This window comes from Schistocerca nitens, chromosome 2, assembly GCF_023898315.1.
Source record: "Schistocerca nitens isolate TAMUIC-IGC-003100 chromosome 2, iqSchNite1.1, whole genome shotgun sequence".
In the NCBI taxonomy this organism is placed as follows: Eukaryota; Metazoa; Arthropoda; class Insecta; order Orthoptera; family Acrididae; genus Schistocerca; species Schistocerca nitens.
Window position 1 is genome coordinate 903,832,607 of NC_064615.1, and position 27,536 is coordinate 903,860,142.

The 27,536-nt window shown below is 43.7% G+C and overlaps 1 protein-coding gene across 1 annotated transcript in view; it reads right to left on the reverse strand.

The window, feature by feature from the left end:
- Window positions 1–5,726: 5,726 nt before the first annotated feature.
- The window catches only part of LOC126237215 (division abnormally delayed protein-like), a 631,733-nt gene continuing 609,923 nt past the window's right edge, over window positions 5,727–27,536 (reverse strand). The window contains exons 7-9 of the mRNA XM_049947101.1: window positions 27,091–27,217; window positions 15,127–15,289; window positions 5,727–7,699 (exon numbers count right to left, since the gene is read on the reverse strand). Of these exons, the coding sequence (XP_049803058.1) occupies window positions 7,527–7,699; window positions 15,127–15,289; window positions 27,091–27,217 (463 nt within the window). The 3' untranslated portion in view covers window positions 5,727–7,526. The remainder of the gene's footprint in view (window positions 7,700–15,126; window positions 15,290–27,090; window positions 27,218–27,536) is intronic.

Here is a 27,536-nt window from a genome sequence, read left to right on the forward strand (position 1 = left end):
TGAATCACTCCACCTCCTCCTCACTTATATTCTTCAATTGTATGTTATCACATTCATCTTTCACTCCTCATCCATCTCTTTCTCCATGCCCATTTCTAATAGCACTCATAACTAAAAACTTACCTTATTGTGCTCTTTAATTATTGTTGTATTTACCAAATAAGAATATAAACTGGGTACATATTTTTCTTATTTGTAAGATTTTAACTTTTGTTTTTCTAAATTTAGTATAACATGCTCACTGTAATAAATGAAATGTAAAATATGTAGAAAGCCTGGTTAGGTATAAGAGAAGACCTAATGGACCTAATCTTGCCAGGTTAAATAAATAATCTTGATGTTCCCATGCCCACTGTAATCATAATTGTCAATGTCATTGGATCAGCAATGGAAGACAAATGCACCATCTGCTGCAGAGCTCCGTATTAAAAAATGTGCACTGGACAGTGAGGTATGAAATACAGTACTTTTACCTTCACCAGCATTATACTCTGTTATCATATCTGCCACAGATAGCTGCCTATTCTGGTTTACAGAGTGGGAAAGGCAATGAAGTATAGATGTCCAACACCTTGTTACACACTCATGGTTTCACTGTCTTTCAATCACTTTCCACAGATGTAGATGACTTCCACAAACATTGTATTTATTTGAAACATGAAACTTTCACTTATTTACTGTTGTAAAATTAAATGAAGGTTTTCTCATTTCAGAGTGATTACTGCCAGTTACATTGCAGCAACATACTGTTTTGTTTATATTATGGTGTTTATGTTTATACTGTCATGTTGTCCACAGAATGAGGTATCATGCGAAAGATGGTACACCAAGACAGCATCACAAGTAAAGAAAGTTGCAAGGAAACACTGTAATGAATCAGAGATATCACTGCAGACGTGACCCCTAGTATTTCCTTACACCACTACAGCTGAGGAGTTATTTGTATCCAAGTACAGGGCTGCTCAGCCCACACTCTGTGTAATCAGTGATCAGCTATAATAATCAAATTTAATCTAAACTTCTGAAACTGTCTGGACTGCAAAGACATGTTTCTTACAAAGTGACTGGTTTCAATCATCACATGTTCATCTTAGACCTTCAGAATCATACAGATTGACAATGACTGTACTCAAGAGCAAGAATTGCTGACTGGCAATAGTCGAGTAGTCAGCAGTTGACTATCAGCAGTTCCTGTTGCACATACAGCCATTATCTATCATACAGCCATTATCCAGCAATGCTTTACAAAATAATAGTATCCAACATTAAGACTAACAATACAATGTTGCACAGATATAGCTGTGTGTGACTAGACAGTTGCACTGAACATTTTCATGTTAAAGACAATGATATCTGAGGTGACACTGTCATTCTGTATTGAAATGCTAATGCTGTAGCTGGCAGTGACAGCAACAGTTTCATATTACCTGTGTGAACACACATAGTTGTTCCAAGGTTAAATATTTACCATGCTCAACTTTCAATAAATTACTTATACACTAAAGATTCAAAGACTCTGGTACAGCTGCTTAATATCATTTAGGGCCCCATGAGCACACAAATGTGCCGCAACACGATGTAGCACAACTCTACTAATGTTTGAAGTAGTGCTGAAGGGAATGGACATCATGAATCCTACAGGGCTGTCCACAAATCCATTACAGAACAATGTGGTGGAGACCTCTTCTGGACGGCACATAGCAAGACATCCCAGATATGCTCAATAATGATCATGCCTGGGGAGTTTGGTGGCCAGCAGAAGTGTTTAAATTCAGAAGAGTGTTCTTGGAACTACTCTGTAGCAATTCTGGACGTTTGGGGTGTCACATTGTCCTGCTGGAATTGCCCAAATTCGTCAGAATGCACAATGGACATGAATGGATGCATGTGATCAGACAGATGCTAACAAATGTGTCACCTGTCAAAGTCATCTCTAGGCCTATCAGGGGTCCCATATCACCCCAACTGTACACGCCTCACACAGTTACAGAGCCTCCACCAGCTTGAACAGTCCCCTGCTGACATGCAGGTTCCATGGATTCATGGGGTTGTCTCCATACCCATATACATCCATTCGCTTGACAGAATTTGAAACAAGACTCATCCGACCAGGCAACATGTTTCCAGTCATCAACAACCCAACGGTGGTGTTGATGGGCTCAGGTGAGGCGTAAAGCTTTGTGTCATGCAGTCATCACAGGTACATGAGAGGGCCTTCGGCTCCAAAAGCCCATATCGATGATGTTTCGTTGAATGGTTTGCACGCTTACGCTTGTTGATTGACCAGCATTGAAATTTGCAGCAATGTGCAGAAGAGTCGCACTTCTGTCACACTGAACACGTCTCTTCAGTCACCGATGAGATTTGATGTTTTACCGGATTCCTGATATTCATGGTACATACAGTTGTGAAATGGTCATACGGGAAATCTCAACATTATCACTACCTTGGAGATGCTGTGACCCATAGCTCATGCACCGACTATAATACCGTGTTCAAACTCACTTACATCTTGATAACTTGGCAGTGCAGCAGCAGTAATTGATCTAGCAAATTCACCAGACATTTGTTGTCTTACATAGGCATTGCTGCCCATAGTGCTGTATTCTGCCCCTTTACATATCTCTGTATTTGAATGCACATACCTGTACCAGATTCTTCGGCACTTCAGTGTAATTTGTGTGTGTGTTGTGGTATTCGTTAAACCATTTTCTGAACAAGACTTGCTACATTAATTCACAGTTATGGGTTCTCCAGCCATAACTGTGACTTACTGTAGCAAGTCTTGTTCAAAAAATGGTTTACTACATCACTTTAACATTGTGTGGCCACTTAACAGAAGGTTATTAGTTTCACATCCATCTGATGTACCACCTCCACTGCTATAAAGAGCCAGCAGTATACGTGTTTATGGATATACAGATGAACTGAAAATCTTACTTCTTTTCTCACCTATAATAATGACAGAGTATCATACCTTTCCTTGATCTTCGATCTCTGCTAGACTTATGAAGTCTAAGAAAAAGAAGCTTGAGCATAGTAACAAGCACTACCCTCTAATCCTCCAGGCTCACACATCTCAATTGCAGTTTCTGTTCCCTCAGGCTAGCACCATGTGTGCAGCTGCATTTAGATTTAGCCGGTACCCAGTCAGCTGTTTTCATAGGCCACCTACTAATTCTGTTCCTTCTGGTTAGTTCTGTGTATGGACAGACACATTGAGACAGCTACCGATCACTGTAAAAATCTGAAAGACTATGTGTTCTCCATTAATTTTGGTCATCTTTGATTATTTCTATATGTCACCCCGTCCCTGCCTAAAGGTGCTATAGTTATCTAACCAAAACAGTACTATTTCCCCACATATGAAGCCATATGTGTACCAAGACTGGAGGAATTCATAAGTTTATGAAGTCTGATTTAAATTGCTCCATATGTCCCAGCCTTGTGTTACTTCTTTTCTTTTGGTAGTGGTGTAAAGTATTGTATACAGTTCTCTCTCTCTCATGTACAGGATGGAGCAAAACTGTGTCACGAAATTTTAACCCTAGATAGATGATACCAGTAGGAATCAAACTGACTAATGTTGTGTAGGTCGACAATGCACTATTTTTAAACTACAGAAACTTGGTGCCAATAGGGCAATTGGAGTGTGTGGCACCAAGTTTTCATAGTTTTCCCACTCATGTACCAAGTTTAGTTAAAATTGCTCAAACCATTGCAGACTTATTGCCTCCTGCCCCTCTTATCTAAGTGTGGTAGATGTGTCTTACATGGCGCACAATACTTTTAACCCATAAGTTGTAAGTGCATGAAGTTTGATTGAAATAGTTCTAGCTTCACAGACTTTTTGTCTTCTCCACAACCTTATGCAATTGCCATTGTGTGCTACACCCACAGAATTTAATTCTAGGCAGTTACGTCATACCTGTATTCCAGATTGAAATGCCTGGAACATTTTAACCATAGTTGCCATCACTTTACCAGTTCCTAGTTTGCTAGGGACAAATAGTGTCTATGACACTATTTTTGTTCCCCTGCATAAATTTACAGATGTTCAGTTGAATATATGGGCTTTTCAGTTTTCGATCTGTACTAGAACATACAGGATGACAACTATTGAACTATATGAAATTAAAATCATCATAACTTCTGAAGAGTTTGGGTTAGCACATTCAAACTGCCTGGTTGGACACAGGGCATGATGGGAATTAGTATGTGGCACATTTGGGGGACTGAAAATCCACATTTCACAACCCAGAAGTCTCTTGACCGTCAACGGCTAACATTGTGGAGTGCAACATCCAGTCGTGGAATAATTGGTGCAATATTCCTTGATGACACAGTGACTACTGAGCGGTACGTAAAGGTTTTGGAAGAAGATTTCATCCCCATTATCCAAAGTGACCCTGATTTCGACAAGGTGTGGTTCATGCAAGATGGAGCTCGACCCCATCGAAGCAGCAGAGTTTTTATGTCCTGAAGGAGCACTTTGGGGACCACATTCTGGCTCTAGGGTACCCAGAAGACACTGGCATGAGCCTCAATTGGCCGCCATATTCTCTGAATCTAGATAAATGCAACTCCATTTTGTGGGCTATTAAAGACAAGGTGCACAGCAATAAACCCCAAAACCATTGCTGAACTGATTATAGCCACTTAAGAGGTCACTGACAGCCTTGATGTTCCAACACTTCAGCGGGTCATGCAGAATTTTAGTATTCATTTGTGCCACATCACTGGGAGATGAAGAAGCTTGCACAGGATAGAGTAACATGGAGAGCTGCATCAAACCAGTCTCAGGACTGAAGACCACAACAACAACATTGTGCCACATCATCGTCAGTGATGGCAGGCATATTGGATGTCACAACCTAAATTCAAATATCTGTAGCGATGTTTATGTGTAGAATAAAGTGTGTGCATGCTGTAATTTGTAACTAATTAATGTTTTCTTTATATAGTTCAATAACTGTCACCCTGTACATACATACGTAAATGATGGGTCATAACTGAGAAAAATATTTCATGTTCACACATTGACCTACGACCATAAAATAGATTTTCCATGGTTCTGTGCAACTGAAACTCATAAAATTAAGCTTACATTTGAATGTTCGTTTGTTCTTGCAGTAACGCAGAGGAAAGAGCTGCAAGTCTGTACAACTTGCCACACTGTCAACAATAGCCATGCTTGGGCCATCAGCTGTTCCTTCTGTTAACATGGAATGAGTCCATAAAAAGTGTCAGTGACAGCAACATTTGTTTTAAAAGTTCTTATTAAATTGCTTGTAGTCTAAAATGATGTTGTTCTTTCCATTATTTTCCGAACACTACTGACTAATAGAAACAGGGCCTCAGTTTGTCGGCTGTTCATCCAATGTGAGAATGAAATGTCGTGATTTTTTTAAGTTATTCAGTGTCTCATTACATGGTTAACTTAATTTTGTGAACATTATGCCCAGGAGGGAAAGGAACAGGAAGGTTCTTGACTTGCTGTGCACAACAGCACATGGTTCTCAGTACAAAGTAATGGCAATTGACATCTTCATCATACTCAATCAATAATTAGCACTGTTTTACCACTACGAGAAGATGAGAAAATGTAGAATTCCATGTATCCATCAGCTTATAGTAAACATGTTTAGTTTCTACAACTTCTGGCCAATATGCCATCCCATGAAACCACAATTTCCTACATAACTATTTTAGGAAAGTACACCATATTATGTCAACAATTTATTATTTTTTTCATTAAATACAACCAGTGTAGAATATCATATGCACAAAATAATTACTAACATGTTGTCATGATCAAAATTCGAATAAATGGTAGTCAATTTCATACTATGATGTAACACACCTCGTCCACTGTTTGCACTATGGGACCAACAGTTCCTAAGGATATCATTCGCCATAATTTACAACCACCACACATGTACAACTACTAATCTTCGAAACATTTATCACAGTTTTTTTTTGCTTCTCACAACAAACTCAACATGCAAATGTTGAGCAATAAAATCACGAACCATCAACATATATTACATTTTTAAAGAAAAATTATCGTCCATTCATATTACTAATAAACTAAATATCTATTCGTCCATTCGTCTGCCATATCTCGTTTGCTTACAGTCTGGCGATTGTCATATAGCCAATAGAGCCAATTCAATGCTCCACTAAATGAAACACAAAAAAAATAAGTACCAGAAGGTGAGATTCTTTTGTTCGCTACATACGTCACTGTTCAGCTAAAAAGTGTTAAATTAGGCAACTTTCATTAAGCTGAACTGATTCATCATACGACACAAAACAGACATAAACTTTCAAAATCCATGAACTAACAATATTACATTAGTAGATACTCTATCATGATGTTGACTGTGCGAGTATATTCGGCACTCATAACAATTTTGCTGAATTGTTATTTATGTAGAGGTACGATTAGGAAGCGAAACTAAACTAACAATTCAATGCTGCCTTTTGTTGTGATAGTTAGTCAGGATGCCAAAACAGGGTTGGCCTCGCTATAGTGATTAAAAGAATGAAAAACATAAATAAATAGTCATACTACTTAAATTGTGGATACAGACAGCTGCTATTTTTGCCAGAATTCTCACAAATGATTAATACATCTTAATTATGGTTATGTTCTCTTATTTGTCAAATTTAGGAAGTATTCCCATAAATATTGGGGTACACTAAAGGCTGTGCGTTCTATGCACGGTCAATGACAAATTCCTTATCACCCGAATTTGTTTTCATTCACAGAATGAATAGAAACTGAAGATTTGTTCTGCCATTGCAGTCTGCTGTTGGTATACATATTTTAGGCCGTTCTGATGTATTACTTCCTGAGAACATAAGATCTGAAAGTGGCACAAAGGAACAGTTAAATAATTTAAGGTCAGGTACTGTGCGTCTTTTGGAAAATAACACATTTTCCTCATAGCATATTTTACAGAACTCACTAAATTTTGCCTATAAAACTATTTGCTACAACCTAATTCTTTTTATTGTTGTTGGAACATTTCGGGTGAAATCATTTTGGGTATCAGGTTGTGTCATCTTGCTGCCTTCCAGCCATTTACAAAGAAAGACAATGTTTCAACTGTCTTTACAATGGTCGCTTTCAGGACAACGAAATATCACTATCGTCACACTGTGGAGAACTGCTCCAAAGATGGCTGAACTGTCAGTACAGTTTTGTGGATTTTCTTTAGTGTAACAAAATGATGCAATCAAATCTAATACCCAAATAGATCTTAATCGAACTCACTCTGACCCTGGAAACCTGTGCACTTATGAAGGAAATCTATTTATCCGTGAGTGTAATAATGTGGCCGTACTTCATCAACATGGTGTGTGTAAAATTAAACTCCTCTCAGAACTTGCAGCGACAATCTCTAATGGCTCTTCTGCACCACTTATGCAGCAAAAATGGAATTTGTCGCACTGCTTTTTTTCCGCCTGTTGTTATCCACCAAAATGCAGACTGCTTGTTGGCCAGGGTGAGTTCGTCTCTAGCCGTCTCTGTGACACAGCACTGTAACAATGGCGCCATATGCGATGAGCAGAAGACTCCACGACATGGGCGCCCTGCGGCCGGCGGAAGACTCTGCTGGAGGTTTGTCGGCCCCAACTCCTGGCGACACCTGCACATTCTCTGTTGCACTTCGGTCGCCTCCTTCTGGCACTGCAAAATAAAATAGTGGAGATGCAGTAAGACATGGCTATAGTGTATACCAAATATGGAAATTTTGTAGAAATAATATCGATGTCCCACAAAATATTCATACATTGATATTATGCTGCTGATATATCGACAATATTTATACATTTATATAACTGGAACCCAGATAATTGTGAGCTTGCTGTAATACAAGAGCTAACATCCCACTAAAACAAGTTTACAAAACACAGAAACCTAGACTACGTCCACCCTGCGGCAGGCTATGAGAATTTGCATCTGCCTGATAAAGGCAACCAGTTGAGCATGAAGAGCATACGATGACATTGTGGGATGTGATGTAGTCTGGATTTCACCGCAATCACACACATTGATCCTATCAAATTGGAAGGTATTACTAAAATGACTGATTCTTCCTACTCCAAATTTGATTTGAGTGATAAATTTCCAAGGCTTCCATTCGTCCTCTGTGCCACAGACATATTTTGTAGAGGTTGGGTCAATACCTGGGAAATGTCCAAGTGCTCAGTTCATTTTTGCTTCCTTCCTGTTTTGGCTATTGTAGTGATTTCTCTAGCAGTGCTCTTTCTGGGTTTGAAATGTTAAGCTGTCATAGAGTACATGATTTGAGATGTGGCATCCTTATATATATATCATGTCTGCTATGACATAGCAGCACTATTGCAGCCAGTATGTGGCAAATAAACTTATTAGAGCCAAGATTCAGTATTGCACTCATATGAATCCACAGCTTGTCTATATTGTAACTACTTAATTATTTTCCCATCCATTTAGACTTCTTGGGAGTCTATAAATTCCACATGTATTACACATACACTACTGGCCATTAATCGACAGGAAGAAGATGCTGTGATACGCAAATGATTAGCTTTTCAGAGCATTCTCGCAAGGTTGGCGCCGGTGGTGACACGTACAACGTGCTGACATAAGGAAAGTTTCCAACCGATTCATCATACACAAACAGCAGTTCACTGGTGTTGCTTGGTGAAACGTTGCTATGATGCCTCGTGTAAGGAGGAGAAATGCGTACCATCACGTTTCCGACTTCGATAAAGTTCGGATAGTAGCCTATCGCGATTGCGGTTTATCGTATCGAGATATTGCACTCGCGTTGATCGAGATCCAATGACTGTTAGCAGAATATGGAATCGGTGGGTTCAGGAGGGTAATACGGAACGCCGTGCTGGATCCCAACAGCCTCGTATCACTAGCAGTCGAGATGACTGGCATCTTATCCGCATGGCTGTAACGGATCGTGCAGCTACATCTCGATCCCTGAGTCAATAGATGGGGACGTTTGCAACACAACAACCATCTGCACGAACAGTTGGACGACGCTTGCAGCAGCGTGGACTATCAGCTCGGAGACCATGACTGCGGTTACCCTTGACGCTGCATCACTGACAGGAGCGCCTGCGATGGTGTACTCAAAAACGAACCTGGGTGCACGAATGGCAAAACGTCATTTTTCGGATGAATCCAGGTTCTGTTTACAGCATCATGATGGTCGCATCCGTGTTTGGCGACATCGCGGTGAACGCACATTGGAAGCGTGTATATGTCATCGCCATACTGACGTATCACCTGGCGTGATGGTATGGGGTGCCATTGGTTACACGTCTCGGTCACCTCTTGTTCGCATTGGCGGCACTTTGAACAGTGGACGTTACATTTCAGATGTGTTACGACCAGCGGCTCCACCCTTCATTCGATCCCTGCGAAACCCTACATTTCAGCAGGATAATGCACGACCGCATGTTGCAGGTCCTGTACGGGCCTTTCTGGATACAGAAAATGTTCGACTGCTGCCCTGGCCAGCTCATTCCCCAAAACTCTCACCAATTGAAAAGCCTGCTCAATGGTGGCCGAGCAACTGGCTCGTCACAATACGCCAGTCACTACTCTTGATGAACTGTGGTATCGTGTTGAAGCTGCATGGGCAGCTGTACCTGTGCACGCCATCCAAGCTCTGTTTGACTCAATGCCCAGGCGTATCAAGGACGTTATTACGGCCAGAAGTGGTTGTTCTGGATACTGATTTCTCAGGATCTATGCACCCAAATTGCGTGAAAATGTAATCACATGTCAGTTGAACAGACACCTCGTGCAAAAGGTTTAAATGAAAACAGTTTCAGGCCCCTAACTTAGAAACTTATTTTCAAATAAGTCACTCTTTTGATATTTTTTAAAATCTGATGTATTGTAGACACCTATGATACGTGGTCAACATACAAAAGCTAAATCCAGATACAGTGAGATTCAATGAAATAAAACAGATGATAAAACAATCTAGTTAGATGAAAGTGGTAGGATTCTTTATCAATAGCAAATACGAGTAAAATATGAGTTGCTGTAAACAGTTCAGCGATGCGATTACTTTCATCATAACTGAAACAAAATCAGTGGCAATAATGATAGGAATATATCATAAGTCACTTAGGAACGAATAAATAGCAAGGAAGCTGAAGCGAAATAGCTGAAGGAAATAAGTGAAGGTAGGAAAAATTAGATCTCTGAACTGAAAATCCGCAGACGAAAAGTCTAACTAAATTTCGGAGAATTTAAAGGCAAAGACCAAAGAAAATCTAATAATTAAAGTAGAGAAGAGACGAGATAGGAGAAAAGAGTGGAATGAAGGCCTCTGCAAGAGAATGTAATTGTCTGTTGATGTCCTAGAAGAAAACCAGGGTGTTGATTTGGAGACCACAAAGGCTCCAATATTACAGAGAAAATTTGACAGTACTATGGAAGATTTTTGATAAAACCAGTCAAAAGGCCGACGAAAACAAAATCAGCCTTGGTTTGATTACGAACCAGACTGCCCACATGCTAGGCACACTGAATAAAAAAATCCTGTCATTCCTTGGGGACATCATGCTATCATGCCTTGAAAAGGCCACAGTTTGGTGAGGAAGTGTGTCCACAATTTTCATGAGGTATACCTTGCACGTGCTATTCAAAATAGCCCCAGACATTTGTTATGGTGTTAAGATGTGGAGATTTAGCAGGCCAGTCGAGATGCAATACAGTGCCTGACTGCTCGTCAAACCACGAACGTATGCGTGCATCCCAATAAACAAGGATGTTGTCATCTTGAAAGACAGCAGTGCCTTGAGTATACTCACCATGGAGATATAGAAGAAAGGGCAACACAGCATCACTGAGATTGTTCAAATAAATATCATGATCCGTTTTCACAGAAATCTAAATGAGTGGCCTCCAATCATGTTACCAGAAACACCCCCAAAACATTACAGAACAAAATCCAGTCTGAACTATACCCATCACACACAGAGAGTTAAATGCATCATTCGGCACTTGCTGCAGTCTATGCTCTACATCATTTGCAACGGCACAAAATCGTGCCTCATCGGACAACACTAAACGCCGCAGTCAGCCACTGTCCAGTTTCTGTATTTTTTGGTCCACTGAAGACATGTAACTTCTTGAACCACTGTGAGCAACAGCCTTTTTCTAGGCACCCTACTGGAAATGTCCATTGCATGCAGCTCCCTTGGCTATGTTCACTCTGAAAGTGGCTGAGATGAACCTGTAGTCACTGACAGCAGCAATTCCTCTTGAGTTCGAAACTATCACTGACAAGGCTTAACACTCCTCTCCAGCTGCATTAGGATCTTTTTACGACTTCTGTTCATTTGATGTCTTACAGGGCTGCGAGAGGCACATCATTCCTTGTAGACACTTTGAATACACAGCGTTACAATAATCCCAAATGACCTACAGGCCTGGTGCCAGTGTTTCAATGAACGCCACTACAGCTACTTGCTTGTCCCTGAGCCAGTGGGCCGGCTATTGTGACCGAGCGGTTCTAGGCACTTCAGTCCGGAACTGCGCTGCTGCTATGGTCACAGGTTCGAATCCTGCCTCGGGCATGGATGTGTGTGATGTCCTTAGGTTAGTTAAGTTTAAGTAGTTCTACGTCTAGGGGACTGATGACCTCAGATATTAAGTCCGTAGTGCTCAGAGCCATTTGAACCAGTGGCGCTCGATGTAGCTAGATGGTGACCCATCCAAGAACTGAGGTCTGACATTGCAGGGAAGTGGTGTTTCCAAAATGTCACCCCGTGTTGATAAACCATCAGTGCAGGCAGCTTCATTCACTGCATGGTCATGGGCACGCCCATCCAACACAATAGCTCTTTTCTACCATTCTCTCACAACTCCAACTCACACTGTGCGGAGAATAATGTGGCCTTTAGATGCGCAGTTGGCAGGGCACGTGTGGGGAGAATGGTAGTTGACGGGGTTGCAGGCAGGCGCTTTAGGAGAAATGCTGAGCACTGGAGGCGAAGTGCCATTCGAAACTGAACCCTAACCACACATATTTTGTAAATATTAAGTGGAGCCTCTCCACGCCCACACTTGCATGTTGACAATTCAAAAATATCTGCTTTGTTTAGTATCTAAAAAGAATTCCGCTGAAAATGCAACGAAAGCAGAGATTTATTTTCACCTGGCTTGTTAACCGTTTGTAACTTTCAGAGAAGCGTTATTAGTCGGAAATTTTGAGTAAAATCTACATTTCTCCTATTGCTACGTTAAAATTTGCTTCTCTTCCCAAAACACGGCTGGGTTTACACAATGTCACCTCACTAACACGTGCACATGCAATTGTGAAAGAATTATGAAACAGTGGTTTATTAAGTGAGGAACTGAGGAAAATTAAGGTAAATAGCTTGCTATAAGGCGCATCCTCAGTATCAAAATAAACTTGCAACATATTCACTTGTGTTATAAAACCCACAGCATTTCTCATTTGACCATCTATAGATGGCCCTTTAAAATTACATTTTCATCGAAAACAAGTCTGTAGCTTCTGGAATAACAAGGTAAATAATGAACTTCTGCATAATAACTATATGTGAAAATACTCCCCTCTTTGCATGCTACCATTTGGCTAAATCTCATTTCGATATCTCAAACAATTTGTGAAACATAAGGAATTTTGTGGATATTTTATTCTGGCTTTTTCACTGGTGCGTGTGATCCAAAATGTGTGTGCCACATTCCTCCATCCTAATCTTAAAAAAATGGAAAAAAAATCAGTATGTTAGCTACAATTCATACACAGCGATATGTTGCGTAAAAGGCACCAAACGCAAAATCATAGCAAGCCCCATTTTTCGTTGTAAGCTTTTTCGAATTTTGCACAGCGTCTTTCTTAAATGCAAATATCACAGCGTCTTTCTTAAATGCAAATATCACAATAACTATGACCATTAACGAAATGACGGGCATGTCATCATGAAGCTGACATATAAAGCTATACGTAATAGCACTCCGTCTTCAGGCCACGAGTGGCCTACTGAGACCATCCGACCGCCGTGTCATCCTCAGTGGAGGATGCAGATAGGAGGGGCCTGGTGTCAGCATACCACTCTCCCTGTCGTAAGATGGTATTCTTGACCGAAGCCGCTACTATTCGGTCGAGTCGTCCTCAATTGGCATCACGAGGCAGAGTGCATTCCGAAAAATGTCAACAGCGCATGGCGGCCTGGTTGGTCACCCATCCAAGTGCCGACCACGGTCGACAGCGCTTAACTTCGGTGATCTCACGGGAACCGATGTAACCACTGCGGCAAGGCCGTTGCCAAGCTATACGTAATGCATAAGTGAAACATTTTTACCGAATAGTTTCTGTAAAATCGTTTGAGAAAGATTGTAGGGTGTGCAACTCGATTCTGTCATTGCCAACTGGCTCTACGGCATACAAATAATGTCGGGCTCCCCTTAGAAACAAACGAATGAACTCGCCCAGCGCTTTGGACGAAAACTGATTACTGTGCACTGGCCACTGTATCCTGCGTGGACTCCACACAGACAACAGTTCATTTGGATGACTTATGGCGGTGGTGGTAGCAGTACTGCACCATCTGCAATGCTTCGAAGAGACCGGTGCGCTCTTTTTGTCTCGTTGACTTACATTTTACACTACTGGCCATTAAAATTGCTACACCAAGAAGATATGCAGATGATAAATGGGTATTCATTGGACGAATATATTATAATAGAACTGGCATGTGATTACATTTTCACGCAATTTCGGTGCATAGATCCTGAGAAATCAATACCCAGAACAACCACCTCTGGCCGTAATAACGGCCTTGACACGCCTGGACACTGAGTCAAACAGAGCTTGGATGGCGTGTACAGGTAGCTGCCAATGCAGCTTCAACACGATACCACAGTTCATCAACAGTAGTGACTGGCGTATTGTGACGAGCCAGTTGCTCGGCCACCATTGACCAGACGTTTTCAATTGGTGAGAGATCTCGAGATTGTGCTGGCCAGTGCAGCAGTCGAACATTTTCTGTATCCAGAAAGGCCCGTACAGGAAATGCAACATGCAGTCGTGCATTATCCTGCTGAAATGTAGGGTTTCGCAGGGATCGTATGAAGGGTAGAGCCACGGCTCGTAAAACATCTGAAATGTAACGTCCACTGTTCAAAGTGCCGTCAGTGTCAACAAGAGGTGACCGAGACGTGTAACCAACGGCACCCCATACCATCACGCCGGGTGATACGCCAGTATGGCGATGACGAATGCAGGCTTCCAGTGTGCGTTCACCGCGATGTCGCTAAACACGGACGCTACCATCATGATGCTGTAAACAGATGCTGGATTCATCCGAAAAATGACGTTTTGCCATTCGTGTAGCCAGGTTCGTCGTTGAGTAAACCATCGCAGGCGCTCCTGTCTGTGATGCAGCGTCAAGGGTAACCGCAGCCATGGTCTCCGAGCTAATAGTCCATGCCGCTGCAAACGTCGTCGATCTATTCGTGCAGATGGTTGTTGTCTTGCAAACGTCCCCATCTGTTGACTGAGGGATCGAGACGTGGCTACACGAACCGTTACAGCCATGCTGATAAGATGCCCGTCATCTCGACTGCTAGTGATACGAGGCCAATGGGATCCAGCACGGCGTTCCGTATTGCCCTCCTGAACCCACCAATTCCATATTCTGCTAACAGTCATTGGATCTCGACCAACGCGAGCAGCAATGTCGCGATACAATAAACCGCAATCGCGATAGGCTACAATTCGGCCTTTATCAAAGTCGGAAACGTGATGGTACGCATCTCTCCTCCTTACACGAAACATCACAACAACGTTTCACCAGGCAACGCCGGTCAATTGCTGTTTGTGTTTGAGAAATCGGTTGGAAGCTTTCCTCATGTCAGCACGTTGTAGGTGTCGCCACCGGCGCCATCCTTGTGTGAATGCTCTGAAAAGCTAGTCATTTGCATATCACAGCATCTTCTTGCTGTCGGTTAAATTTCGCGCCTGTAGCAGGTCGTCTTCGTGGTGTAGCAATTTTAATAGCCATTAGTGTAGAAAGGAACAGAGAGAGAGAGAGAGAGAGAGAGAGAGAGAGAGGAGTGGTGCTCACCTATGGGCGCGTCCCCAGAGCCGGAGCCCTCGTCGGGCCAGGCCTCCGCGGAGTCGGCCTCGTCGTCCCACGAGTCCCCCGGCTGCTGGCCGCTGCCGCTGCCTCCCTCGTAGCGGGTGAGCGCCAGCGCGGACGGCGCCTCGGCCACCTGGCTCACCACCACCTGCCAACACCGCCACCAGCGCCGTCTCGAGAACACAGTTACGCAAACAGGACGCTTCCGCACAAAACAAGGCAAGACACACAAAGAAAATCTTACTCAATGCAGCACCGCTGCTCAGAGGCCAGCTGGAAAGAAAAAGCATTTTGTTACATCACGAGAAATACAGGGCTATTACAAATGATTGAAGCGATTTCATAAATTCACTGTAGGTCCATTCATTGACAAATGGTCACGACACACTACAGATACGTAGAAAAACTCAAAGTTTTGTTCGGCTGAAGCCGCACTTCAGGTTTCTGCCGCCAGAGCGCTCGAGAGCGCAGTGAGACAAAATGGCGACAGGAGCCGAGAAAGCGTATGTCGTGCTTGAAATGCACTCACATCAGTCAGTCATAACAGTGCAACGACACTTCAGGACGAAGTTCAGCAAAGATCCACCAACTGCTAACTCCATTCGGCGATGGTATGCGCAGTTTAAAGCTTCTGGATGCCTCTGTAAGGGGAAATCAACGGGTCGGCCTGCAGTGAGCGAAGAAACGGTTGAACGCGTGCGGGCAAGTTTCACGCATAGTGATGTGAAAGATTCAGTGTTTAAACCTCCTCTACCAAGAAACGTGCTAGAACTGCGAGCTCGCATCAACAATGCTTTCGAACTCATTGATGGGGACATGCTGCGCCGAGTGTGGGAGGAACTTGATTATCGGCTTGATGTCTGCCAAATCACTAAAGGGGCACATATCGAACATTTGTGAATGCCTAAAAAAACTTTTTGACTTTTTGTATGTGTGTGCAAAGCATTGTGAAAATATCTCAAATAATAAAGTTATTGTAGAGCTGTGAAATCGCTTCAATCATTTGTAATAACCCTGTATTGCAGAAGAAAAGAAAAATGTCTTCTCAGCCAGACAGTTCGGAGTGGGTCAGGTTGAGAACTGACCACACCTACAGGTTCATCAGTATCCTCCGAAGACACAGACGAAGGTAATGGCACCGCCCTGTGAACTCTACCGGCCGGGCGGCCGAGCGGTTCTAGGCGCTACAATCTGCAACCGCGCGACCGCTACGGTCGCAGGTTCGAATCCTGCCTCGGGCATGGATGTGTGTGATGTCCTTAGGTTAGTTAGGTTTAGGTAGTTCTAAGTTATAGGGGACTGATGACCTTAGAAGTAAAGTCGCATAGTGCTCAGAGCCATTCGAACCATTTGAACCCTGTGAACTCTGCATGATTAAATACGACGATCCAAAGCTGGCAGAACTACGTGACTAGATTCAGTGTGAAGGCAATGGCAGGGAATGGTACCATGACTAATGTGTTAGTGCAGTGATGAAGACGGTATTTACTTCTGGAAAAACATGTTAATTTTTGATGATATACAGGTATTTTTGAACTGACTCTATTAACTAGTTTTATGACGCGATTCACCTTTCTCGAAGAAGGCGAAAAGGTCATACAGGCCATTCCCCATACTGCAATTTGGTTCCACTCAATGTAAAAATAAACTGTGCAAACTCTTGACACAGTACGATAAATAGAAAAAAAAATGGAAGACCGGAAAAACGTGAAAAACCATAAGTTTCTCAAAAGATTACGTTTAACGTGAAAAATGCAAGTACTCCGTTAATGTAATCGAGTTATTTACTTCCTTTATAAATAAATGCGTTCTCATTTCACAGATCGCATTGGTCAGGTGACATGATGGGTCACCTACACCACAGACGGACGCGGTGGCCGAGCGGTTCTAGGCGCTTCAGTCCGGAACCGCGCGACTGCTACGGTCGCAGGTTCGAATCCTGCCTCGGGCATGGGTGTGTGTGCTGAGAGAGAGAGAGAGATTTTAGAGGGCAGACCAACTGAGCCCCGTTTGTTCCTATGACCCAACCTACATCACTCCAGTCGTTTTTCACTTGTGAGGGAAGCAACTGTTGCAGCAAGAACAATGAATTCGTGTTCAGTTTGTTTATGAGTGAAGATTCATTTGATCGAGTTTTAGTCGCATGAAGTAACCGGAAGCAAACTTCTGTCTGTGCACACGTAAATAAACTGTATCAAAGTGCTCTTCTTGATGAGGCACCATCTCGTGCTCCACCTGTTATTCGTCAGGCAAGAAGAATGGTGAAATCTTTTTATTGCTTCGAAATATTTATCCTCCTTTATGAATTTGAACTATTCGCACATGAAGATAGCCGGCCGCGGTGGTCTAGCGGTTCTGGCGCTGCAGTCTGGAACCGCGGGACTGCTACGGTCGCAGGTTCGAATCCTGCCTTGGGCATGGGTGTGTGTGATGTCCTTAGGTTAGTTAGGTTTAAGTAGTTCTAAGTTCTAGGGGACTTATATTCTGAGATGTTGAGTCCCATAGTGCTCAGAGCCACATGAAGATATTGTGATATTTGTATTTTCTTTGTCAGTATGTCGAAGGGTGGTCCTGTGCCCCATCTGCAGCCGAAGCACCTATTTAGATTTCAAGATTATTTCAAAACTTTTGTAAAGTCCGATTTTTGACATATCGCTCGAGTGATCTCGCAAAAAAACGAAAAATCATTTATAGTACCTACGCACTGAATCTGTAGCCTTGCCATTCTTTGACTCGAATGATTGTCGGCGTCGAAAATAAAAGCGGTCACTTTACTGAATCGTTAGCCAGGACCTTCAGACTAAAATAATAAAAGAATACAAGTATAAATCGATCAACTCACAGAAACCATAAAAAACAGGAACATTGTAATAAATCAAAAGTAGCTTTTACCAGCTTTGATTTTAGTGACGATTTCTATAAGGCGTATTCTTCAATGTGGGATTAAAATCAAGTATTCATCAACTCACTATACGTTACACGAAATGTCGGGCGAACTGCCGGACGTACGTAACTTGCTGCCACGATGTTTCGGCGCAGAGTCTTCTGTCCATCTTCAGGACTTTACCGTCGAGAATAAATTGAACTCCCCTATTTAACACCTTGCCAGCGCAATCGTGGCGCAAGCAGTCGTCACTGCGCATGAGCTGCCTGTGCTCACGCGCTTCTGCTTCGAGTCATTGTGCTGCGTCCAGCACCCTCCGTAGTGAAAACTATCTTCGTGCTGTGGATGTGATTTTACCATATGAAGATGACAGATTGCGCTGGCAAGGTGTTAAATAGGGGAGTTCAATGTATTCTCGACGGTAAAGTCCTGAAGATAGAGAGAAGACTCTGCACCGAAACATCGTGGCAGAAAGTTACGTGCGTCTGGCAGTTCGCCCGACATTTCGTGTAACGTGTAGTGAGTTGATGAATACTTGATTTTAATCCCACAGTATCAACATAGATATCGCGGCGTAACACCACCCACCGGTAAAACCTGCCTGTGGCAATAAGCCGAACGTAACGGATCAGCGTGACTTGAGAAGACGTGCAGGATGCCTCGCAGACGTATGCGCGAACCGTACCGTCAGATCAGCGAGTTTGAAAGAGGGCGCATTATTGGCATGAGAAAAGGGATGCTTCCACCCGGGAAATTGCTGCTCGTGTGGAACGAAGTGTTTCGGCAGTGCAACCTGTGTGTGCAGAACGATTCACGGAAGGCCGTAGAACACGACGACGTGGGTCAGGTCGCACCACCCAGACCACTGCGTCTTTCACTTCTCCGCCTACCTTTGACGAATGTGCAGAAACATCCACGACGGCAATGGTGTGTGGAAGACATGACTGGGTACATAAGGGCATAAGATAGTGTTTTCAGACGAATCCAGGTTCTGTTTGTTTGAAAATGATGGCCGCATTCTGGTTCGTCACAGACAGGGGGAACGGCATCACAACGACTGCATTCACACGAGAAACACAGCACTAGCTCAAGGCGTTATGGTGTGGGGTGCTATTGGGTGCAACCACAAATAACAGTCGGTGCATGTCCAGGAGACTGTGAGCAGTGTAGCCTGCGTGAATGACATGCTGCGACCTGTAGCCATACTCTTTCTCTCTTTCTGCACAACACCCCCGAAACCATTTTTTAGGAAGAGAATGCACGACCACAGGTTGCTGCCAAACACGTGCCTTCTTGGTGTCACAGGATGTCAGCCTTTTTTCCTGGACCGCCAGGTCACCAGACTTGTCGCCAATCGGAAATGTGTGTGATATGGTGAAATGAGAGGTGCAGCGCTGTGACCCAATGCCAACCACCACATATGGACTTTAGAACCAGGCGAATGCAGCATGGATGGCTTACCACAGGACGCCATTCGCGCCTTATGCGCGTCGATGCCATCACGCATGGAACAAGTTATCAGGGACCATGCGTACTAGGTACCAGGACATGTGCTGAACCGAGGTGACTGAAATGCTAATCATTTCTGCAGAACTTACTAACGTACATGTCTTGTGAATATGAACGTCCTCTCTCTAGTCTTCAAGCTGATCTGTTCTTTTTTTCCGAACGTGAGTGTAATAGCCTCAGTGTGTATAAAAGACAAGAGATTATACGAGGGTGAGTCAAATGAAAATTTTAAATATTTTTTTAAATATTATTTGTGCAGAAGCGGTACAAAGTTGTATCACTTTTCAACATAATCTCCCCCACGCTCAATGCAAGTCCTCCAGCGCTTAAAAAGTGCATAAATTCCTTTACAAAAAAAATTCTTTTGATAGGTCGCGCAACCACTCATGCACTGCGTGGCGTACCTATTCATCAGAACGGAACTTCTTCCCTCCCATTGCGTCTTTGAGTGGTCCAAACATTTGGAAATCACTTGGGGCAAGGTCTGGTGAGTATGGTGGATGAGGAAGACACTCAAAATGCAGGTCTGTGATTGTTGCAACTGTTGTACGGGCACTGTGTGGCCTTGCATTGTCATGTTGCAAAAGGACACCTGCCGACAGCAATCCACGTCGCTTTGATTTGATTGCAGGCCGCGGATGATATTTTAGGAGGTCTATGTATGATGAACTGGTGACAGTGGTCCCTCTAGGCATGTAATGCTCCAAAATGACGCCTTTTTTTGTCCCAAAAGAGTCAGCATAACCTTCCCTGCTGATGGTTCTGTTCGAAACTTCTTTGGTTTTGGTGATGAGGAATGGCGCCATTCCTTGCTCGCTCTCTTCGTTTCCGGTTGGTGAAAGTGAACTCAGGTTTCGTCCCCAGTAACGATTCTTGCAACGAAGCCATCACCTTCTCGATCAAAGTGCCGAAGAAGTTCTTCACAAGCATCAACACGTCGTTGTCTCATTTCAGGAGTCAGCTCCCGTGGCACCCATCTTACAGACACTTTGTGAAACCGGAACACATCATGCACAATGGGGTGTGCTGTCCCATGACTAATCTGTAAACATGCTGCAATGTCATTCAGTGTCACTCGGCGGTTTTCCTTCACTATGGCTTCAACTGCTGCAATGTTCTGTGGAGTCACAACTCGTTGTGCCTGACCTGGACGAGGAGCATCTTCCACTGAAGCCACACCATTTGCGAACTTCCTACTCCATTCGTAGACTTGCTGCTGTGACAAACATGCATCACCGTACTGAACCTTCATTCGTCGATGAATTTCAATAGGTTTCACACCTTCACTACGCAAAAACCGAATAACAGAACGCTGTTCTTCCCTGGTGCAAGTCACAAGTGGGGCGGCCATCTTCATACTGATACTGCGACGGTATGTGTGCATCTGCACTATGCTGCCACCTACAGGCCGTTCTGCACGCTGTTTGTAGCACGCTTACCAACTTACAGGATAACGGCGCGCAATTTCGATTTGTTACTACAAATTTAAGGTTTTCAAAAATGGTTCAAATGGCTCTGAGCACTATGGGACTTAACATCTGTGGTCATCAGTCCCCTAAAACTTGGAACTACTTAAACCTAACTAAGGACATCACACACATCCATGCCCGAGGCAGGATTCGAACCTGCGACCGTAGCGGTCACGCGGTTCCAGACTGAAGCGCCTAGAACCGCACGGCCACACCGGCCGGCTTAAGGTTTTCATTTTACTCACCCTCGTATTTAACTATTTACTTGTTACAACAGTGGTTTCTTCTTGCTAAGTGAACTGAATTAATAAAAATTAACGGTGGCAGGTTGTTTTAATGTTAGGACTAATGTTCAAAAGTTGATGAGATAATGGTTCAAAATTCGAAGAGTGTAGTGCTGTACCCGCGGTGACCGTAGGCTCCACGCGGCACAGCAGAGTCAGCTAGGCTGCCTGCGAAATAGGCGTACGCGCCGAGATGACACCATAGTTTCGACACGGCTTACAAAGGGCGAAGTCTTCGCTGCACTATTTTTCTGCACCGGTGACATGGACGAAGTTAGACATCTGCTCACTACCGTTCTTTCTGCCACGTATTCAGGGGGCTACATGTCCCTGAAGAGCGAAGTGGAGAGTGCACCGGAGGGTAACTAGAGACTCAGCAAGTCTAGTATTTTCGGGACCGATATCCTGCCAGCTAGTACAACGAGGGACGCTCGCACACCACACTTATCGCTCAGAGAATGGGCTTCTTGGAAGTGTCACTTAACCAGTCTAGGACCCGTTACAACGTTATTACTAGCCGAACACTGCATCTGATGTCGGTGCTCATCAGAAGAGAGTTAAATACTGCGTATACTTTATTCAGTAGTAAATCTTGTGAACTCTTACTCAGAACAGATATAAAATTCAAATTCTCTGTTTACTCACTTATTACTTTAAAAACGTCTTTGCCTTTGGTAGTTCACGGAATTCCCTCGCAACAGAGGTACTGTAAAGCTATGTGTCCTTCAGCAACGAAACGAATAAAAGAAACGAGCTGAGCTAGGTCACTTACATCATCAGATTCATCTCGCTGAACTGCAAACATTAAATTTGTTTCACGAACTCTAGTTATAACAGAATGATCAATGTTTTTATGCATATACTGAATACGTCTTCCAACTATATTATCAGCCAAGGCTCTTTTTAACATCTCGTTCATACTGAGGTCCAAACACTGTTTCCAGTACAACACTGGAAGCAATTATCTCAGCTAGAAGACCTTTCTGAGAGACCTCGAATTTCTTAGTACGTATTGGACTCTGCTGATTCTTCTGTTTTAGGATTTCTTTGAAATAGTCAAAACTTTTAACTTTTAAACGGCTGTGGTTTGTTAGTTGATTTGGTAGGAGGGGACCAAACATCGAGGTCATCGGTCACATTGGATTAGGGAAGGTGGGGGAAGAAAGTCGGCCGTGCCCTTTCAAAAGAACCATCCTGGCATTTGGCTGTAGCGATTTAGGGAAATCACGGAAAACCTAAATCAGGATGGGAGGACAGTGTGCTAACCACTGCGCCATCTCGCTCGGTAAAACGTCGGTGTTTTGTAGAAACATGGCGCAGCAATTTATTCGTACCACTCTTGCGCTGAAAAAGTTTTATACCACATATCATACATTCCGGTGTAGGATGTCCGTCATTTCTACACCACGTGAACGCCATTTTTAAGTATTCTTCATTTGACAGGCTCACCTTTGTGTTCTTGCTACTGCACGAAGGCACGGAACAAACAGAATTTCGGACGCATTGTTTGAGGGTTATTCTGCGTCTAGTACATCTACTGAAGTTCCGGTCTCATTGCATGACTGTTGCCCTACATCTGATGTTTCATAAACCGTCAACAGTCTCTTTCTGGCGGTAAAGTTATCTACTTCTGATGACTTCTGCAAATTATATCACTTTGAAAGAAGTAAAATAATGACACATATCACGAACGAACAGGAAAACATACTACCGAAAAAGTGTACTATCTGCCACTATCGCCGGACCGATAGAGAGCGCCAACGTACAGCAGCAGCAGAGAGACATACACTGACGAGCCAAAACATTATGAGCACCTGCTTAATAGCTTGTTTCGCCATATTTTGAGCGAAATACATCACTGATTCTGCGTATCAGCAGTCCAACATTTTGTTGATACGTTTCTCCAGGTACGTGGCATTACATATCTAAGCACAGGTCATGTAATTCGCGTAAATAGCGAGTTGCTGATTTGCTTACGCGGTAACGGCGCCAGATAGCGACCCAGATCGGTTCCACATGACTCAAATCAGGCGAATTTGATCGCCGAGACATCAACGTGAGTTCACTATAACGCTCCTCAAACCGCTTAGCACGTTTCTGTCTCTGAGACGCGGACAAATCTGTCGCCGGGGAAAACATAATCCATGAAGAGAGGCAGCTTTCAGCGTGTCACAGGTCCCATGCAATCGCAGAAGAATGTCTCCCACAGCATAATACTGTTCCCACCAGGCTGCGTCCGTGCCGCGCCCCACGTTTCAAATCGCCGTTCACTTCGATGACGGCGTTTGTGGAGACGACCGTCGACCTAGTGTAGGAAAAGCGTGACTCACCCGAAGAGTCATCAAGTTTCATTGATCGACGGCCGAACCCCGATGTTGCCGTGGCCACTGCAATCGTAACTGACGATGTCGTTGGGACATCATGTGAACACGTAGGTGTGGTCTGCTGCGCAGCTCCACGTTCAACAATGTACGATGAACGGTCTGCTCCGCAGTTGTACGTGCGCCGGCATTGTGCTCTTTCCACAGAGATGCCACAGATCACCGTCTATCCTACTTCAAGGAGCAGACAAGCCTCCGAACCTGACCTACGATGAAGAGTCGTGGACTTCCAACCATTTAGCTCCCAGTCGTAGTTTCACTATCCTTCTACCTCTTTCCGCAGATGTTCACGACAGTAGCACGTGAACATTTGACCAGCTTCTCCGTTCTTGAGACACTTGTTCAAAGGCTTTGCGCAATAATAATCTCCCCTTTGTCAGAGTCGCTTATCTCAATGGATTCCCCATTTGCAATCCATATCTTCGCTATGGAGATCCTCCGTCCGTCTCTGCTCCGCTCTCGTACTTTAGTTACCGCGTCACGTGCCTGCAACACCACCAGACGGCATCCAGCGTCGCGGTGGGCAGTGGTCATCATGTTTTGGCTGATGGGTGTTTAGTTGCCTTAATTGGTGTACATGCACAAAGTAGTGGGGTACAACATACCGATCACTCGTTCTATACGTGATGTCTGGTTACAATAAGTGAAGAAAAGGATCTTTTGTGTTACTTTACCACACGTTTTTCATTTGTTTTACATTTGAATTTACTAGTCTTGCGACACCCTTGATGCCACTACTCGATACCGGGATGTCCGGACATACAGTCTGGAAAGCTCTCCTCTAGGGGGTCGTCATTTATTATATAGATTTTGGCAATGATATTGACACTTAAAGTAGTAAAGGAGTTTTGCTATTTGGAGAGCAAAATAACTGATGATGGTCGAAGTAGAGAAGATATAAAATTTAGACTGGCAATGGCAAGGAAAGCGTTTCTGAAGAAGAGAAATTTGTTAACATCGGGTATAAATTTAAGTGTTAGGAAGTCGTTTCTGAAAGTATTTGTATGGAGTGTAGCCATGTATGGAAGTGAAACATGGACGATAAATAGTTAAGACAAAAAGAGAATAGAAGCTTTCGAAATGTGGTGCTACAGAAGAATGCTGAAGATTAGATTTGTAGATCACATAACTAATGAGGAGGTATTGAACAGAACTGGAGAGAAGAGTTTGTGGCACAACTTGACAAGAAGAAGGGACCGGTTGGTAGGACATGTTCTGAGGCATCAAGGGATCACAAATTTAGCATTGGAGGGCAGCGAGGAGGGTAAAAATCATAGAGGGAGACCAAGAGATGAATACACTAAGCAGATTCAGAAGGATGTAGGTTGCAGTAAGTACTGGGAGATGAAGAAGCTAGCGCAGGAGAGCTGCATCAAACCAGTCTCAGGACTGAAGACAACAACAACAACAACAACAACAACAACAACATTGGCAGCTGGTGATCGGATGGCCTTTCTGATGGCACTGATCAACCTTTTTTTCTTCCTTTTTTTTTCCTTTATTGGATTTCGAGTCGCCCTGGCAGCAGCTTAGTACGCTGCTTTTCAGCCTACAGAATTTTTGAAACATAAGAAGATAAGAAAAAATAAAAGCAGGCGATAAAATGGTGAAGTAAATTGTAAAACGGCGGAAGATTGTGGAAAGTTAAAACATAAAACAAATGGTGGGCGATGATAACAAAATACACAGGAAGCAGACAGGGAAAATAGTAGACAATTAAAAAACACGGCGACAGTATGGTTTCTGTTCACAAGAGATATAAAAATCACACCCTGCGATAGTATCATGTCCGTTCGCAAAACTTTGGAAGAGACGCACAACACTTAACAATCACTGGAAACACTGCACTAAAATGTCAGCACGAAGATGATACATCACAGGCAAGGGCAGATGGGGAGGGGGGCACCTGGACAGATGAGGGGGGGAAAAGGGGGGAGGAGAGGAAAAACGAACGGTGGGGGGGGGGGGCGGGGGACCGACGAAGGGAGAGGACTCAGAAGGGGAGAGCAGGGCAGATGTGAGAGGGAATGGGGAAAGGCAGAGGAAGGACTCAGGGCGAGAGAAGGGAGGCAGAGGGAGAGTAGGTGGGGAAAAAACAATATGGTAGGGGGGGGGGGGGAGAGGGAGCCCAGGAAAAGGACAAAGGAAAGGAGAGGACGTGAGGATGAGTTGATAGGAGGGATAAATGGAGGGAGAGAGGGCAGCATCTTGGAGGGGGAGTTGACAGAAGCCACCTTGGGAAAGGAGATGAAGGGTGTGGAGATGGAAGGTAGGGGGGACACAACAGTGAAGGTGCAGCAGGAGGCGGGGAGGGGAGAGGAGAGGAGCAACTGGGGGGGGGGGTGAGGGGGATCAAGGTGGCGGGAGGTGTAGAGTATGTGGAGTATGTGGATATGTTCGAGGAATAGGAGCAGATGGGGGAAAGGAATCAGGTCGTAGAGGATCCGTGTGGGGGACGGGATCCGCTCAACTTCCGGGATGGATGGAATCTATCTGCGTTTCGTTTCATGTTCAAGTGCAAGAACGTTTTCGAAATGTTTGCGCACCTTGTATCTGAGGCGGGACTTTGGTACCAGCCCGGTTATTACCTAGGTGGATGTGGGAAACCACCTACCATCATATATTACAAGGACGTAAAATAATAGCTTTCCAAAATACGTGTACATACTTCTGAGTAGGGGACCCGCAGATTGTTAGTGGTATGGGCGCCGCGCGACTTGAAAACCCGCCATGTCTCTGTTGCACTGTTGTGAGAACTGATATCTGAACAGAACGGGGGAGGGATGAAATACACGTAATTCTGTGACAGTCACAATGTCATTACTTCATACACAACCCGTTTCGTTGGTTACACTTTCATCACCAGGTGGATGGCATTTTTTACGTTGTTTTCTTAGTGGCAAAATCGGCGATTTCTTGCCGTGGTAAGTGACATGGCCAAGAGATCAGGTTGCGACTTGCGAACTTAAAGTCAGCAGTGTGTATGTGTGTGTGTGTGTGTGTGTGTGTGTGTGTGTGTGTGTGTGTTGCATTCTGAAGCGTAAAAACCGCGTAAGCTGCTCAGTGGATATAATTCATTCACATTTCCACGTCAGATGCAGTGCACGTACCGTTGTTCTTGTACTCGCAAGTCACAACGTAACCTGTTGGCCACCTCGGATGCTAGTGCTGCAAAAAAACCGCCGATATTTTCCATTACAAATAGCCGCGACTGGTTTAAATTCAAACAAAAAAATTAATTTACGAGTACTGGAAAATATGAACAAAATATGTAAAACAAGAAGACGGTGGCTTGTAGCTAGAGACAGGCTACCGAGCAACGAGCAGTACTAAAATTCCAAGGATAAAATCAACTTGGTTCGTGTAATAAATGCGCGCTATTGAGCACGCTATCGTACACATACGGCGTGTCGAGACTTTACCTGCTTTATATGCCTGAGTTGGTCGCTGAGCTCTGCAATGCGCATGTCCGGCTGGTGGGGCGTCCACGTGATCTCAGGGTTGTACTTCTGCGCCGTAATACTGGACGCCACCACGGTCTTCGTGTACCTGCCGACACACACAAATATCTTGACAATGAAAAAAATAACTGTCATGTTCGTGCGTCATCCGTCTACATGTAGAACTTATGCAATATCAAAGAGTAATCAACACCGCAACTCTTTTCGAGAGTTGAATTTTAAATTTCCTGAGGTCCGCACAACCAAGCGAAGGCCAACAATGTCCCTAGAGTTTTAGACACAACGTAGAGGTTTAAGGGGCTCCGGAAAGGCTCAAAATCATGAAAAGTTCAATTATTACTTTTTTGCGTTTTCTGAATCTGCAAACTATTACCTTTTAATAGATATATAATTTATTCAATTCCGAA